The sequence below is a fragment of the Eublepharis macularius genome, chromosome 15 (assembly GCF_028583425.1).
Source record: "Eublepharis macularius isolate TG4126 chromosome 15, MPM_Emac_v1.0, whole genome shotgun sequence".
Classification (NCBI taxonomy): domain Eukaryota; kingdom Metazoa; phylum Chordata; class Lepidosauria; order Squamata; family Eublepharidae; genus Eublepharis; species Eublepharis macularius.
The window spans coordinates 27,428,642-27,444,027 of NC_072804.1; the positions used below are offsets into that span (position 1 = coordinate 27,428,642).

Here is a 15,386-nt window from a genome sequence, read left to right on the forward strand (position 1 = left end):
TGGCGAAACGTCAGGAACTACAATGCCAAGACCACGGCAATACAGCCCGGAAAACCCACAACAACCATCGTTCTCCGGCCGTGAAAGCCTTCGACAATAACATAACAGTTTTTGAAAAGATTTTATGCATGTCTCATTTTTTTTTCTCCAACTGAGAAAACCAGGGAAATTAACACAGTTGCAGCATGAAGGACGAGTTCCCCTCAAATAAACAACCAGTTACTAGGCCACCCAAGGTCTTTATTTTTTATTTATTTTATTTACTTTACCAACCATTATATATAATCCGCCTTTCTCGCTGAAACTAGAGTGTATTACAATAGTCTTAAATCAATACAATCAACAACAGGGACATTCGATAAACAGCGTAACAGGGTATGGAAATGCACATTTGCAAAGTTGTGAAACCAAGCAGAAATCCAATATAGTGCTGAAACAGAGCAGAAGTAATTCTAAACCTGACATCTTAAACAATGCAGAATCTACCCAGTAGGCTCATACAGCAATAGAGAGTACATTGTGCCGTAGTCTATAGTCCCTCCCTATCCCTTTACTCATGTGCAGGCAGTTTGTACCTGCATTCACTGTAAGATGTGAACAGGGTTGGTACGTAAACTCTTAAAAGGGACTGACAGTGGTAGATAATGAAAATCAGAGCTGCCCAGGTAAACAGGAAAAGTTGGGAACATCTGCGCACTTACCGGTAAGGTATGACAGCTTAGAAGATGTGCCCTTTGGTATCTGCCTGACCCTCTGTGTGTCTCTTTTTGTGTCTCCTTCTCTAGGTGCTTGTTCTCTAGTGAGAAGCATGGAACAATAGCATTGAGCTGAAGGGGCATTTTGGTGAGTACAAAAATAATCCGTGGTTAGGAACTGTCAAATGGAGGGCAAAGAGTGTGATGTTTGTAAATAGTCCTGAACAGACTGGGAGTGTGAAGGAAATAAAGGGGGGGGGGGTGGAAGACATCTTTTTCAAATCTCTCTAGGATTCTCCGCTTCAGAAAATGAATGATCCCCCTTTAACATCTCTCAGCTGCCCTCAACTTCTTCGCATTCTGAAGTGTGTTCAGTCCTCTGTAAACCAGTTTTCGAGGCAGGGGGAGGTATACAAAGTCAAGATTTTCTGCATACTTGGGAAGTCCCCTGAGTGTGTAGAAACCCTTACTTTGGTTGTGGGGGCCCAATAATGCGGCTTTTGTTACCACTGCAAAGGCCAGCCATTTTACTATTAATTATAGTGACAGGCTGGAGCTTTGTAAGCAATTTAAGGGATCATAAAGAATTTGGAAATTCCACCCAACCCTTCAAAATACCCATCTCTACAATTCTCTAAGTACGCAGGGCTTAAGCTCGCTGACATCTTCTGTCCTCATTTTAAAATTAATACTGAGCTGCCCTCAACATTCTGTTTCTTCTGGGGAATGTTTATTCCTCATTAGGCCAATTTGTAATGGTTTTCCCTTTGGATGAATTTACAACAGTCTTTTTTATGGACTTCCCTGAGTAGACGGAGGTTCCCACTTTATCTGTGGATGGCCCAGTTTTGCTGCTTTGGTCATCTGCACAGGGGCTAACCAGTTTGCTAATACTTATAGGGAAGAACTTCCTTCCTAACAGGGTGGAGAAAGAGCCAAGTGCGTGGGCTGACAATATAACTCCAAAGCAGCTTCTTGGAGGCTGATATGATGTATTTAGCAGGAGAATCCTGTATTGAAGCCCTGGCCTCTCTGGAGCAGCTTCAAAACGATGGATTGGCTGTTTTCACACTGCTTACTGGCCACAGAACATTGTGCTGAGCTCCCGGAACGACAGCATCTTCCTGGCGCGATTTCGCTGTTCTCGCGCGAAATTGCGCCAGGAAGATGCTGTTGTTCCGGGAGCTTGGCACAATGTTCCGTGGCCAGTAAGCAGCGTGAAAACGGCCATTGAGGGGTGGCCTTGCAAGAGAGCAGCAGCAACAGACAAAAGTTTAACCCTTTCTACACTGCTTGCTTTCCCCCACAAATTGGAACCCAGCCAGGGAGAATCTGGAAGGAAGCTTTCTGTCTTCTCCCTGAATGGAGGGGCATTGTCGCCCCCCAAATTATGACCCATATTTTGCAGGAAGCGAACTTGATTCATGAAATGTTTGGCACTCATGCAGACCCTCAGACATGCCTCTCTGCAAGCTGTTGCCGCGGTCGCTTGAGCCTTATAAGGCATGCCCCAGTCTCTGGCTTGTGAGCAACATCCCCCAACACAGTCAAGGATTTTCAGTGCCTGCCTCCGAGAGACCAGTGGCAATGCTCTTCTCCCCCCCCCCGCCCCGATTTGTCATTGGCTCTCAGCTGCCCCACTAACCCAGGGCTGTCAGTGGCAGGTGGCTGGGAGAACTCTTGTCACTCTGAATTACGAGATGTGCCTCCCACTCCCCCTTTTGCTCATGTGCTCTCCCCTCCTACCGATCTTATCCTCTCTTTCTTCCAGCACCAGACGCTGCCCCAGGGGCTGTCTGGGTGCAGCCTGATTCTCCTTGCTTTCTTCTGTGAAGATGGGAAGGGCCTATGAAGATAGTGCAAGAAGCCCAGGGATATTCCTGCTTTTCTCTTTCAGTGGGCAACCGCAGCTTCTACTCCTGGAAGTTTCCATGGCAGCAACATAAGGCCCTGGCATACTTGCCACTAACGGCATGTGTGGAGGCAGCATTTCCATGCCCTGAGTGGGAAGGGGGGGGGAACTCCCCTCCCTTGCCTCTCCCCATGCAGAGGGCATTCTTATAGCTGTCCTATTGGTGGTGGCTTGGGGAAAGGTTGAGTTCTGACCCTGCTCCGTTGCAAGGATATCTGGCACGGCGATCCTGTTCATCATTTGGAGGGCCTGGTGCCTCCTGTCCGATAAAAACGGGAGTCCTGGTTGTGCAGAGGGGGAGGATGTTGTTGCGTAGCCTGCGGGGCCCGTCTGAACCTTTGAAAGCTGACCCATCTATGATCTGCAGGTTTTTAGGTTTCTACCACGCCTCCTGTTACATATGGCTTTCTTTGGCTGATGTACCAACCATGTTGCCATGCAACCAGAATGTGGCAGGAAGAAAGAGAGTGAAAAACTGACAGTCCTTGAGAAGAACAAAGCTGGCAAATGCCCTTTATCCTCCTTCCTTCATGTGGAGTCAGGCACAGTCCCCCTCCCGTGTGCATGCCTGGCTGCAGAACATTCTTGATCCGCATGTGCCCTGCCTTTCCTGATGTGCAGGAGAGTGAAATTGCAGTCTTTTCTAATCAGTTTTGCAGGCTGGAGTGCCATTTTTCAGACCCCATATGACTGTTCTTCAGAACATTGTGTAGTCACTAGCCAAAAAACCTCTTCAAATTCTTTCTTTTTCTTTCTTTCCAATTCAGTCTTGAACAGAGATGGGCTTTTGCAAAGTAACTAGGAGTGTTCCAAGCAGAGCAAACAATTTTCAATATGTCTGGAAGGGTAACTAGTCCAAATAAAGTTACCCTGACCTTTAGCCATGAACCAACTAAGTTAGTTCTGGTCATTTTTCTGGTGCCACCACAAATTTGAAGCAATATTCTGCTTTCGGTGTGCACTTTTCCACACTAGCTGTGTGTTTCTGTGTCCCTGAGGTGGCAAATAACTCAGAAGATAAGCACTCAACAGCAAATTTGTCCAACCAGATTACTTAGCCCATATTTATACCATACTGTGTTCCCTGAGAAGTCCTATGCTTTATAAATTGTGACTCACCCATTCCAGCGATCTTGTATTAGGCTGGTGTCTAGAGTGTGAGAAGAAACAGCAATACTTGTTTAGGCCTAGATTGAGAGTCCAACCTCTTGAATACATTTCCGTTTTATTGCTCTGCATGCCATTCATCTACCTGGGTGCAGCTGCACGTGGCTACTCTGAGGTCTTTGATGAGATGGCTGGGGTAGTTAAAATGTTCAGCCGTGGGCTTTTCTAGAACTCCAGAAAATAAATCCCACAGTGGACAGAGCCCAAAACAACGATCAGCCATCACTGTCACCCTCCAAATGTCTTCCAAAAGACGCTGCCATGGAAGCTGGCTGGCTGTCCTGGGCCAGTCGCACGGTCTCAGTTTAATCCACCTCACAGGGTGATTGTTGTGAGGATTAAATGGGAGAAGGGGAGAAATGTGGGCCCAGAAACAAAACTGAGCTGAGCTGAAGAGCGGCAACAGCAGGCCGAGTCCTGCCATGACTTCCCCCTGCAATCTCTCCCCCTGGCTGCAGTGCAGGGAATAGCTGGGGGGAATTTATACCTGTCGTGGCTGCTGCCGGCCAGCCTCAATGGATCTGCAGTGTTACCACCATGGCTGAGGCTTAGCTCAATATGCTCCAGACTACCAGCAGCCTTCTGGGAAACTAAAACTGCCTTTGGCAAATGCCCTCCCTGTGCGCTCGTCTCACTTCTCACTCTCTCCTCTTCCCACAGGTGCCACCTAGCGATGGGTTGTGTGCAATGTAAAAAGAAGAGGGGAAGCAAAACCCAGAGCAATGGCAGCGACGGGGCAGCCAACACGATCCAAAGCTCCTGCTACGACCCTGACCCCACCCCCCAGAACCCCCCCAGCAGTTTCACGCGTATCCCAGATTTTAACAACTTCACAGGGACACCGGGGCCTTCAACGCCTCCCTTCCTTCCAGGCTCCGGCATCTACCCTGCCCCCTCCGTGCATTCACACGGAGTCGGAGTTGCAGGTCAGTCTCCTGGTCTGCAGGTGGGTGGGCTGAGGGTTCGAGGACTCCAGGGTGGGGCTTGGAGACAGGGAGCGAGCGGTCTTCGTTTTCTTTCTTTTAGTTAGGGGGGTGGGGAAGACTGCTGTGTGTGCTTACAGGTAGTGGCACTGGGGGTGTTGGTGCATTGGCTGATTGTCTGTGGGAGGAACACGGTCAGGAGAAACGACATCCCTTGGGTTTCTTTTTTGTGTGCATGCTTAAATTATTCCTTTCCAACCCGCTGGATGGACACCTGGGTGGTTGGTACTGGACTGGGGCGCAGTTGTGGAGTAGGATCTCAGAGACACCGAAGCTGGGCGTGGAGCCGTCTGCTGGGCTCTCACCGCCCTCCTGCTAATGCCCTGCAGGTGGAGGAGTGACCCTTTTCGTTGCCCTGTACGATTACGAAGCCAGGACCGAGGACGATCTCACGTTTATGAAGGGAGAAAAATTTCACATCATCAACAACACGTGAGTTTCACTCTGAATAGGAGGGGAAGCTAAGACAGTAAGTATTCAGGTATTCCAGACCTGGCACACACTTATTGACAAGGATGTGACATCAGAGACACATGACAGGAAGTTGAGGAGCTGAGTTACGACCTCACTAACGTCAAGGCTAGGACGGTGAGGGACAAATGAAGAGAGTCTGGGAAAGGAAACACGAGCAGAGTGCTGGGAAATGTATCGTAGTGAGGAACGAGGCAAGAGGTGATGCCGCAGAGGAATCCTCTCTGCTGTTGAGTGACCTCTCACCTCACTGCATGCATGCAAAGAGAGGGAGGAGGTGTGGCATCTTTCTCGCTGCATGTGTGCACAAGCAGCCGGTCCTCCCAAAAGGCAGCCAAAAAAGGGCAGCTTTAGAGGGGTTTGAGACCCATCAGTCAGGCCTCTGCGACCCACTAGGGTCTCCTGACACATGGGTTTGTAAAGCCACTGTTCTAACATGCATCTCTGCTGCCACACATGAGATTATCTAATAGTTGGCTAGCAGCTTTGGGCGTTCAAACGAAAGTTGCCAGTAGTATGAAGGACTCCCTCCTTGTGGTGAGATGCGCGCGCTCAACTGGACCTTGTGCGTTCCATTATTGCAGGTGAGGTGGGGTGCATGCAAGGCCACACACACGGCTCATTTCTCAGAAAGCATGAAGAGTCACACTTAACCCTGCTTGACTATCTGCACGTAATGTGGCTGTATATAATAATGCCTCTTTCAAGAAGCCGAGTTCGAGAGCTGGAATTCATTTGCTCCAGCAGGAGCACGCCAGCCTTGAACTCCATCACCAAACCACATTATCAAAATATTCCCTATGATGTTGTCTGCAGATGCACTTTAAAATCAGGGCAGGCTGCTGTGCATGCTTCAGCCCAGCCCAGCTCCCCTGCACCTCCCACTCCCCACCTTGGCAAAGACCTGCCGGTGAATTCAGCATTAATGTGGTAGCTTAACTCCCCACCACCACCACCACCTCTAGTGTTTCAGGAGGGCTGTTGATCTTTTGTTTGTTTGAACAGTTGTTTGGTGCTGCCTTGGAAAACACAACTTGCACACACACACACACACACACATCCATTTTTTTAAAAAGTAGAAAAGCTGCTGCAGGAAAGGGGAGGGCAGGGAGCTTGTGGCGTCTCAAGGATCAGCCAATCAGTGTACTTCGTTGCTGGGTTTGGCTACAAACAGGAAGAAACGAGGAAGGAGAACTGGTTCTCCCCTCCCCCTCCCCCCCGCAGTCATTCTTGAAGAAAAGTCTGCAAAAGCGGTCTTCCCTGCATCCTCTGTTCACGCTGAGGCTCTGTGCCCACGTTGTGGGGAAACCACATATGCAAGGAGCACGGGGCAAGTCCGCTCAGTCCTGTATCAGGGGGGGGCTAGTGTTTTCTTTTATATTTATTTCTTTTAGATATATATACACCACTTTCTTCCCAGTGGCTTACAACATCGTTCTCCTCACCCCATTTTATCCTTGTAACAACAGCCCTGTGAGGTAGGCTAGGCTGAGAGAGAGTGGCCCAAGGCCACCTAGTGAGTTTCTGTGGCAGAGTGGGTTCTTCCAAATGCTAGTCTGGCACACTACCCAGACTACGCTGGCTCTCTCTCCTTAATATCCGGTGGGGATTGGGCCGGCTCCTAGAGTCTCAATGCTGCTCATATATATTGCCTTGAATGCACCTGTGTCGGGTGTACTGGGCTTCTGTGCCTGAACAAAGTGTAGACTTTTGTTGCAGACCCACTGTATAAATTACGTTTGCTTGAACGCAGTCTGCTAGTCCAACCTTCCAGCCAAAAGGCAACAGGGAGACATGGAATAGCCCCATTTCTCTCCACCATGGCGGCTGCACTCATCTGAACAGGGCCTGCTGCTGAAACCACCCTACAGTTGGGCAAAACCAACAGCTGCCCGTACACAGGCTTTCTCTGCGGCGCCCCCCCCTCCCGCCCACACCTTGTGGAACGGCCGGCCTGTGGAAATCAGGGAAGCTCCCACTCTTGGCTTTCTGCAAACTATGCAGAACTAAATTTTCCAAAATGGTCTATAGAAACATATATTATTTAATTTGACTAATTTAGTATAGTTAGCATAATTTGGGGTATTATAGTATATTATTGCTGCTTGGAGGTAACAAAAGCACAACAGCAAATATTGTCAAATACTTTATAATACAATATAATATTTTTAATATTTGATTTAATAGTGAGATATAGTAAAAGAGAGGAAATAATCTCTCAGAATGGTTGCTATAAACTTGAATATGATATATAAATGATACATGGTTGTTGTGTTCTAAATAAACTATAATCCAGAGGAGTTTGCCGTGTTAGTCTGTAGTCGCAAAATAGTAAAGAGTCCCGTAGCACCTTTAAGACTAACCAACTTTATTGTAGCATAAGCTTTCGCGAACCACAGCTCTCTTTGTCAGATGCGGTTCTCGAAAGCTTATGCTACAATAAAGTTGGTTAGTCTTAAAGGTGCTACTGGACTCTTTACTAAATAATCTATGTAATGGGTATCTCAGTCTTCCTTTAGTGTAATGTGTAGCCCTGTTCCTCTTTTTTTTTCTTTTCTGTATCCTCTCTGTTGTTTAGAAAATAAAAAAACCCAAAATAACCTAAACTAAATTATTCAGAAGGGCTTTCTACCCAGAACATAGGACTATGTCATAAGAAATAGCCCAGAGAGTTCCTTTAGAAGGGACAGGGACTATATGCTATGCTATTGGGTACTGTCTGCTGATGCAGACAGGGACTAGAGAGTTTCCATGTTGCTTACCATACCGTGTAAATTAGTTATGCATTGATTCAGAAGTTTTCATCTCTGTGCTCGACTTTATGCTTGTTTTCAAATCTCCTGCTGCCATACCCTATTGTAGCTGTTCACTGATTATCCTAACTGTTGTTCATTATGTTACTTGCTCAGCGAACGTCCTAGCTGTTGATTATATTGTATCTCACTTGCACTATGTAATCTGCCTTGGATCTCAGTGAGAAAGGCGGATTATAAATGAATAAATAAATCATTATCAGAAATCATCATCATTCTGTTAGTATTTGTATCCCTTCCTTCCTCTAAAGTACTCAGCATGGCATTACATGATTCCACCCTTCTGTTTTTCCGTTGCAACAACCCTTTGAGGTAGGTCAGGCTGAGAAAGGAGAATAACTGGCCCACGGTCACCCAGTGAGTTTTAGGGCTCATTTGAATCCTAGTCCTAGTCTGGTGCTAGAGCCATCGTACCACACTGGCTGTCTTGTTTCCTCTTCACGTTCCTAGTTGAGATGCACACCAGAGATGCCGGAGTTATGATTTTTAAAGAGGCGGTTCAAGAGAAGCAAGGGTCTGCTTGGCTGCCCGAAGCAATAGCCGGCTTCATGTGATTTTCTCCTGTTTCTTCAGAGAGGGAGACTGGTGGGAGGCCCGGTCTCTGAGCACGGGAGCGACGGGTTACATTCCTAGCAATTACGTGGCACCTGTGGACTCCATCCAGGCAGAAGAGTAAGTAGCCCCCGGCTTGGGCATCTGTTTGTGTTTTCCAAAAATTGTATTTCTGCAAGGGGTCTCCCCTTACACGTTCAGACAGAAGATCCTAGCGCTTACAAGGCCAGATACCGCACCCTGGGATTTCGGCCAAGAGTCATGTTGATGAAACTGCCTTATACAAAGCCAAAGCACTGATCCATCTAGCTAATGCAGTACTGTTGACCTGCTCTCTGGGATCGCAGACAGAACAGTCTTTCCCAAGACTTACTTCCTACTTATATTTTAACTGGAGGTGCCAGGGATCAAACCTTCTGCGTTCAAAGCAGGTGCTCTCCCCCTGCTCCCTCCTCAAACGGCATGCGTTCAGGTCACAGGAGGGTAATTCCAGCTTTGAGTGTTCCTTGACTTTTTTTTTTCAGAAACCTTTCCTGCATGTAGAAAACTTGCTCAGCAGGGAGGATGGTTCTACCCCCTCTTTGCTTTCTGCACTGGCTTTTTGTTGCAGGAAGTTTTTAGGTTGGGTGGGGCATTCCAAAAATGCAAGCTTCCCCGTGCAGTCTGGTGCAGTCCGTTCTTTTGCCTCAACATCCTGCTTGTGTGAACCCAGATTCGTTAACTCTGCTCGCAGTGCTGTGCTTCCTCACCTGAAGGCATGAAAGCGGATGCTCAGCAAAGGCCTCCATCATAACAGCTGAGTTCCAGTGCAATCCCATGTAGAGTTTCTCCAGTCTAGGCCCCTTGATTTCAGTTTTCTTAGACTGGAATAACTCTGCAGAGGATTTCACTGTTAGTCCTGCTACTTAAGTAGCTAAATGAGTTGGGCTGGCGTCTTCTGCCTTTATGTGGTGTGATGCACCACATATGTGTGGGATGGGGCTGTGGCTCAGTGCTGTGGCATCTGCGTTGAATGCAGAAGGTCCCCTGTTTGATTTTTGGCATCTGTAGTTAAAGGATCAGTTAGTAGATGATAGATCCAGAGGAATTAGCCATGTTAGTCTGTAGTTGCAAAATAGTAAAGAGTCCAGTAGCACCTTTAAGACCAACCAACTTTATTGTAACATAAGCTTTCGAGAACCACAGCTCTCTTCATCACGCACAGAGAGCTGTGGTTCTTGAAAGCTTATGCTACAATAAAGTTGGTTAGACCTAAAGGTGCTACTAGACTCTTTACTATTTAGTAGATGATGTGAGAGACCTCTGAGACCTTGGAGAGCCACTGCCAGTCAGAAGAGAAAATGTTGACCTTGGTAGTCCCACAGTCTGCCTTAGTGGAAGGCAGTTTCATGTGTTCAGTACTTGAAGCGTTTTACGGGGAGGTCCTGTGGCCCAGTGCTGGAGCATTCGCTTGGCATGCATAAGCCTCCCCAGTAGGCATCTCCGATTAAAAGCATTGGGTAGAAGGTGGCGTGGAAAGCCCCCGGGACCCTGGAGAGCTGCTGGCAGGCAGAGGAGTTATTGCTGAGCTTGGTGGATAAAGGATCTGGCTCTGAATAAGTCTAATTCATAATGCAGTTTAAAAAGTATCCTCGAGGGAACTTTATGAATTTTAATAATCCAATTCCGGGCATTCCTTCACATGCAAGAAACGGAACCTAGCGGGAGGCTGTGCCAATTGGAGTCGACTCCGTCGCCAGGCCCTGATCGGGAAGCCGAGGGGCCAACAGCTTGAGTCAGTGTAAAGCAGCTTGGTGCATTCACATGTATGTCTCCTTTCTCAGGTGGTACTTCGGGAAAATTGGCCGTAAGGATGCAGAGAGGCAGCTCTTGTGCCATGGCAGCCCCCGGGGGACCTTCCTGATCCGCGAGAGCGAGACCACCAAAGGTAGCTGCACTCAGGACAGGTGCTGTTCTGGCCAGGGTAGTTTCTGGGTTCTGTGGGGTCAGCAATATCTTCGGGGGCCTCCTAGTCTGGCTTCAGTAGGGGAGTCGATCCCGTGTTGGGGCTGAATGAGACCCTCTGGCATTTCCACCAGAACCGTGTGCTGCATCAGAAGCAGATGTGGGGAGACCAAGATGTGGGCAGGATGGATGAGGGGAAAGATGTTGGAGGAAGGGAGTTACGCTTTTTGGACTGGGATTCCAGATGGGGAGTTCAGCTCTAAAAAGCAGCCACAGAAGGGAAGCCTGATGTGAGATCAAGGCTGTGGATTTGGGGAAGTTGTGGTTAACTCTCGCCTCATTGCCATTCCCCCAAGACCATTAAGTCCAGAGTCAAAATTGACCTAACTGCACCACTGGTGCGGTCCTCTCTCAAGACTCCTATCACTTCAGGATGTGCCTGTGTGAATTGCTTGTCAAAACCTCCTTACCTGTTGGAGGGAGAGGGGAGAGAGAGCAAACACGAGGCAGTTTCTGCAAGCAAGTAGATTTTGACAGGAGAATATACCCTCAAAAAAGCTGTCTTGCAAGTACATCACAGAGATGATAGGACTGTACCACATCCCTTTGTGGAGCTTTGAAGGAGCTCCGAGAAACGTGTCATTTGGAGAGAAGGTTGATGTTGGGGAAGGGTGTTAAGATTTAGATTTTCGCTTTCATTCATTGAGCCCTGACCTCGATAGCCCAGGGGAGCCTGATCTCATCAGATCTCAGAAGCTAAGCAGGGTCGGCCATGATTAGTAATTGGATGGGAGAACTCCAAGGAAGACCAGGGTTGCAGAGGCAAGCAATGGCAAACCAATTCTGTTAGTCTCTTGCCATGAAAACCCCACCAGGGGTTGCCATAAATCAGCTATGACTTGAGGGCAAGACACACGCACATTGTCTATTGCATGTGTTTGAAATACATCATGATCCATGTGGCCTCTTGAACTGGGTGAGTTTAGAAGCCTAACGCTTCAGTCCAAGGCAGAATTGCACTCTTCTCTGATTATTGAAGTCTATGGGCTTAGCCTGTTCCTATGCTGGCTTTGGCCAAGTACCTCTCTCCCATATTTTCCTTTAAAAAATAAAGAATCCTTATCCACTGCTCAAGATCACTGAATCAAAGGAGCTTGAAAGAAAAGGAAAGGACTGGCCCTGTTCACAAGTTAAAGTGAAAGCAGGTACAGTCGATGTACAGTGCACACTTGAGGGGGGTTTGTTGTACGTGCTTTGAGTAATTCTGATGTGACATTCAGTGTGTGTACAGCTGAACATGTCATTGAAACTGCGTATTTATCCAGGTGCTGGTCCCCCATTTCATTTGTAAAGTGAATGTGCATTGGGTCTTTCTTACAAACCAATATATGCACATACATGCAGGATGTACATGCATTCAGTATAACATGTGTACAGGGATTCTGTCCGTGGGATCAGCTGAACAAGGTGGCAAATTATGCCTGTAAGTGACTGTTGGAATGGCAGCAATTGCTGAACTGGATGTTGCCATAAGCAACAGTTTCTGAGTTCATAATAGAGGTGATTTTGAAATTCTCATATCTTCCATTTCAACCCCAAAATCCCTGTTTCGATTTCACTTCCCCCTTGTGTGAGCTGAACCTGTGATTGCTTAGTTGTGCACCAATTTCTTTTTTATACGCACCAGATTTCCACCTCTAAGTGTAAGCATTTTCCAATTTTTGCGTGCATTAGCACATCAGTCTGAAATGTTATCCATGCACATGGAACAGTGGTATCGTGTTTTATGAATAAACACTATACACTTTGCATACAAAGTCTATACAATCTGGATACGTAACACAAACAGATCTATGCAACTAACTGTGAAAAGTGAGCTTTAAAAAGAAATAGTCTCTTTTTGTTTGTTTTGTATATCATCTTGGCTTTTAAAAATTTTTTGCATACTTTTTAATTTTCACACATCCATATATTTAGTAAAAAAAAACCAAAATTCAAGCATATGGCAGAACTGAATGTTCATTTGCAGTCCAGGGATTAAAAACAGAGCACAAAAAAAACCCTAAAAAAAAGACTTAGGCTGCAATAGTAACAATGTTTTCCTGGGAGTAAGATCCATTACATAAAATGGGATATACTTCTAAGTAGACCTGCTTAAGGTTGCAGCACAATCCTATGCAGAGTTACGCCAGTCTAATCCCTTTGAAATCAATGGGCTTAGACTGGAGTAATTTGGTGTAGGAACAGATGAGTGTGCATAGGATAGCAGCCATAGCTTTTCCTTCCCTAGGAATTTTTTTAAAAGCCCACAGCCAGCCAAAGATGTGAGGGTAGATTTTGGATGAACATTAGCGGAAATTTCCTAGGAAAGAGAGAAAGTCAAGAATGGAACCAGTTTGTGAAGGGGGTGGCAGGCTCTTCCTCACTGGAGATCTTCCAACAGACAGGACAGCCATGTGTCAAGGGATGCTCCAGTTTTAGATTTCTTTCAGCAACAAGGGGTGGACTAGATGGCCTCTAAAAAACTCCAACTCTTGGATTGGTTAGTTTAACCAGTCAGAGATGCTGAAGAAGGGAGCTCTGACTCTCAAAAATTTACACTCTGAAAATCTGGTTGGTCTCTAAGGTGCCACTAGATTCATATCCTGCTGTATGTGAACTTAAGGTGGCTAACTGCCTGGAGGGAAAAAACCATCCCTTTAGTAGAGGCTTAGTGTGATATTTTTAGCAGGGGATGTGTCACGGGCTGGGCTTGCCCAAGCTGATAGTCCAAGCACTAACACAAAGCCAAAGGAGCGTTCAAGATTCAAAAGGCAGGTCCAGTCCATAGTCAGAGCACAAGGTAAACACCAGGGGTGTGTCCAGTCAAGTCCAGTCCGTAGGTTGGAGCACAAGAGTGTCAAGTCAAGGTGCAGGCAAGAACAAGATGCAAGGTTCAAGGAAGTGGTCACAGGTAATCAACATGTTGCTTCCACGCCTGGCAGTTTCTCCAGACTGGCTTTTATAGCCAAGCGTGGTTTTCAGCCAGCTGCTGGGGCTCCATCCTGACGTTACTCATCATCGCTCTCCAGCGGCTGGCGTTGGCTCAAGAGACAAGCACTGCGCCTCTCTCCTGCAGTTCCAATCTCTGGCGTTGTCTGCAGCGTTCTTTGGGCGTGGGTGAATCTGGGGATGGAGATCCCTGGATGAGCTTCCCCTGTGGTATTGGGGCCGGAGGGTGCTGGTGCCTCTGCCTCATCTGCTGGCTGTGAGCTCTGATCACCACCGGCTTCCGCTGAGTTGGGGCTAGGGCTGGTTACACAGAACTCCTCTTCTCCTGAGGAGTCCTGGCGGGCTACATGAGGTTCCTGTCCTCCAGAGGAGACCTCACCCTCACTGAGTCCAGACTGGGCCATAAAAGGATGTTACTTACTAGAGATGGGCACGAAATGGGGAAAAAATGAACCCTGAGTTTCATGGGTCGTTGCATAACACGAAACATGAACTTTCACGAAATTGTCCTGTTTCGCAAAACGATTCATTAGTTTAGTGATTCGTCAGATCCCGGGGCCTACAATGGCCCCCTTCATACCCAGAGATGCCAAACTCACATGGAGACTTCAGCAGGCTCTCCTCCAGCCACCCTCCAAGTAGCTCTCTACAGGCTCTCTTTGCTGACTTTTCCCTCTCGTCCTCCTGGCCTCCTGCTTTCTGCTGCTACTGGAAGAAAAGTCAAGCAAAGTGGATCTGCTTGGGTTGTCCTCTCTTCAGGTTCTCTTTGCTGATTTTTCCTTCCTGTCCCCTTCTGCTGCTCTGACATGCCCTCCTCCCTGCCTCCAAGTTCTCAAAGGAAAAACTGAGCAGAGTGGATCCGCTCAAGGGTGGGAAGGCATGTCAGAGCAGCAGGAGGATGGAGGTGGAGAGTCAGGGAAGGGTTCCTGAAGCTGACAAGCAGCGAGCAGCAGCAGAAGGAGCTGCTGAGGCTGCCGCCACCACTACGACTCCACCATCTCATTCTTAAAAACGGAGAAGGGAAACGGAGTGAGGAAGGAGTCTCCGACTACAGTTCCCAGGTAAACTTACGCAGACCCGCATTGCTCAGCTCTCAGGTTGGCAGGGAGAGCTGCCTATCAAGGTTATGTGGGCTAAGATTGGGGTTTCCATGGCAACAAAAGGTCTGCAGACATTCCAGGCCTGTGTTGCCTAGGGAATCAATGGATCGGTGCCAGCCTGTCTGGCATCATGAAGCATTCATGAATTGAACGAATCAGCCCCAAAAGTCATGGATTTCATGAAAAATGCAGCCCCACGAAACACGTTTTCGCGATACATGAATCGGCCCAATTCGTCACAAAATTTGATTCGTATTTCGATTCATGCCCATGTTTATTACTTACCTCTGTCATGAGAAGCTTCCACTACCTGCTGGCAGCAGTATGAGGGTCCTTTTACAACTCCTTCATGGTCAGTCTTCTGTGCAGATCCACATGGGACTGTGCATGCGCAGGCCTGCCAATCAGTAGGTTTTGCAGCTTTAAAATCCTTTAGGGGTTTCCCTCCTCCCCAGAGTGCATGTGTGGCCGTTTCCCACCAAAAAAAGCCTACACTCTGGGAGAGGTAGCGCCCCTAGCTCTTTGTTCCTCTTTCACCACCGATCTAAGAGGTCCTACTGCAGCACGCTCTTCCGTTCTTGCTGCGTTGGACCCAGGTCTTCCGACGCCACTGATCACCTAATGGGGAAAGAAAGAAAGAGTGGGTGGGTGATTGGAGATGTTCAGAATTCTCCAGATTTGTAAGAATGGCTGGGAAAGCCTTGTTCAAAAGATGCATTCAGTGCAATAGCAAGATGGCATTCTCTTTGCCTCATCTG

At 47.5% G+C, this 15,386-nt stretch overlaps 1 protein-coding gene across 4 annotated transcripts in view; it reads left to right on the forward strand.

Annotated features, from left to right (window-relative positions):
• Positions 1 to 15,386, forward strand: part of FGR (FGR proto-oncogene, Src family tyrosine kinase) — a 93,061-nt gene that overhangs the window by 55,930 nt on the left and 21,745 nt on the right. For all 4 annotated transcript variants that reach the window (XM_054999161.1, XM_054999164.1, XM_054999162.1 and 1 more), the window contains 5 exons: positions 786 to 843; positions 4,435 to 4,700; positions 5,087 to 5,189; positions 8,615 to 8,713; positions 10,417 to 10,520. In XM_054999161.1, the coding sequence (XP_054855136.1) occupies positions 4,448 to 4,700; positions 5,087 to 5,189; positions 8,615 to 8,713; positions 10,417 to 10,520 (559 nt within the window). In that variant the 5' untranslated portion in view covers positions 786 to 843; positions 4,435 to 4,447. The remainder of the gene's footprint in view (positions 1 to 785; positions 844 to 4,434; positions 4,701 to 5,086; positions 5,190 to 8,614; positions 8,714 to 10,416; positions 10,521 to 15,386) is intronic.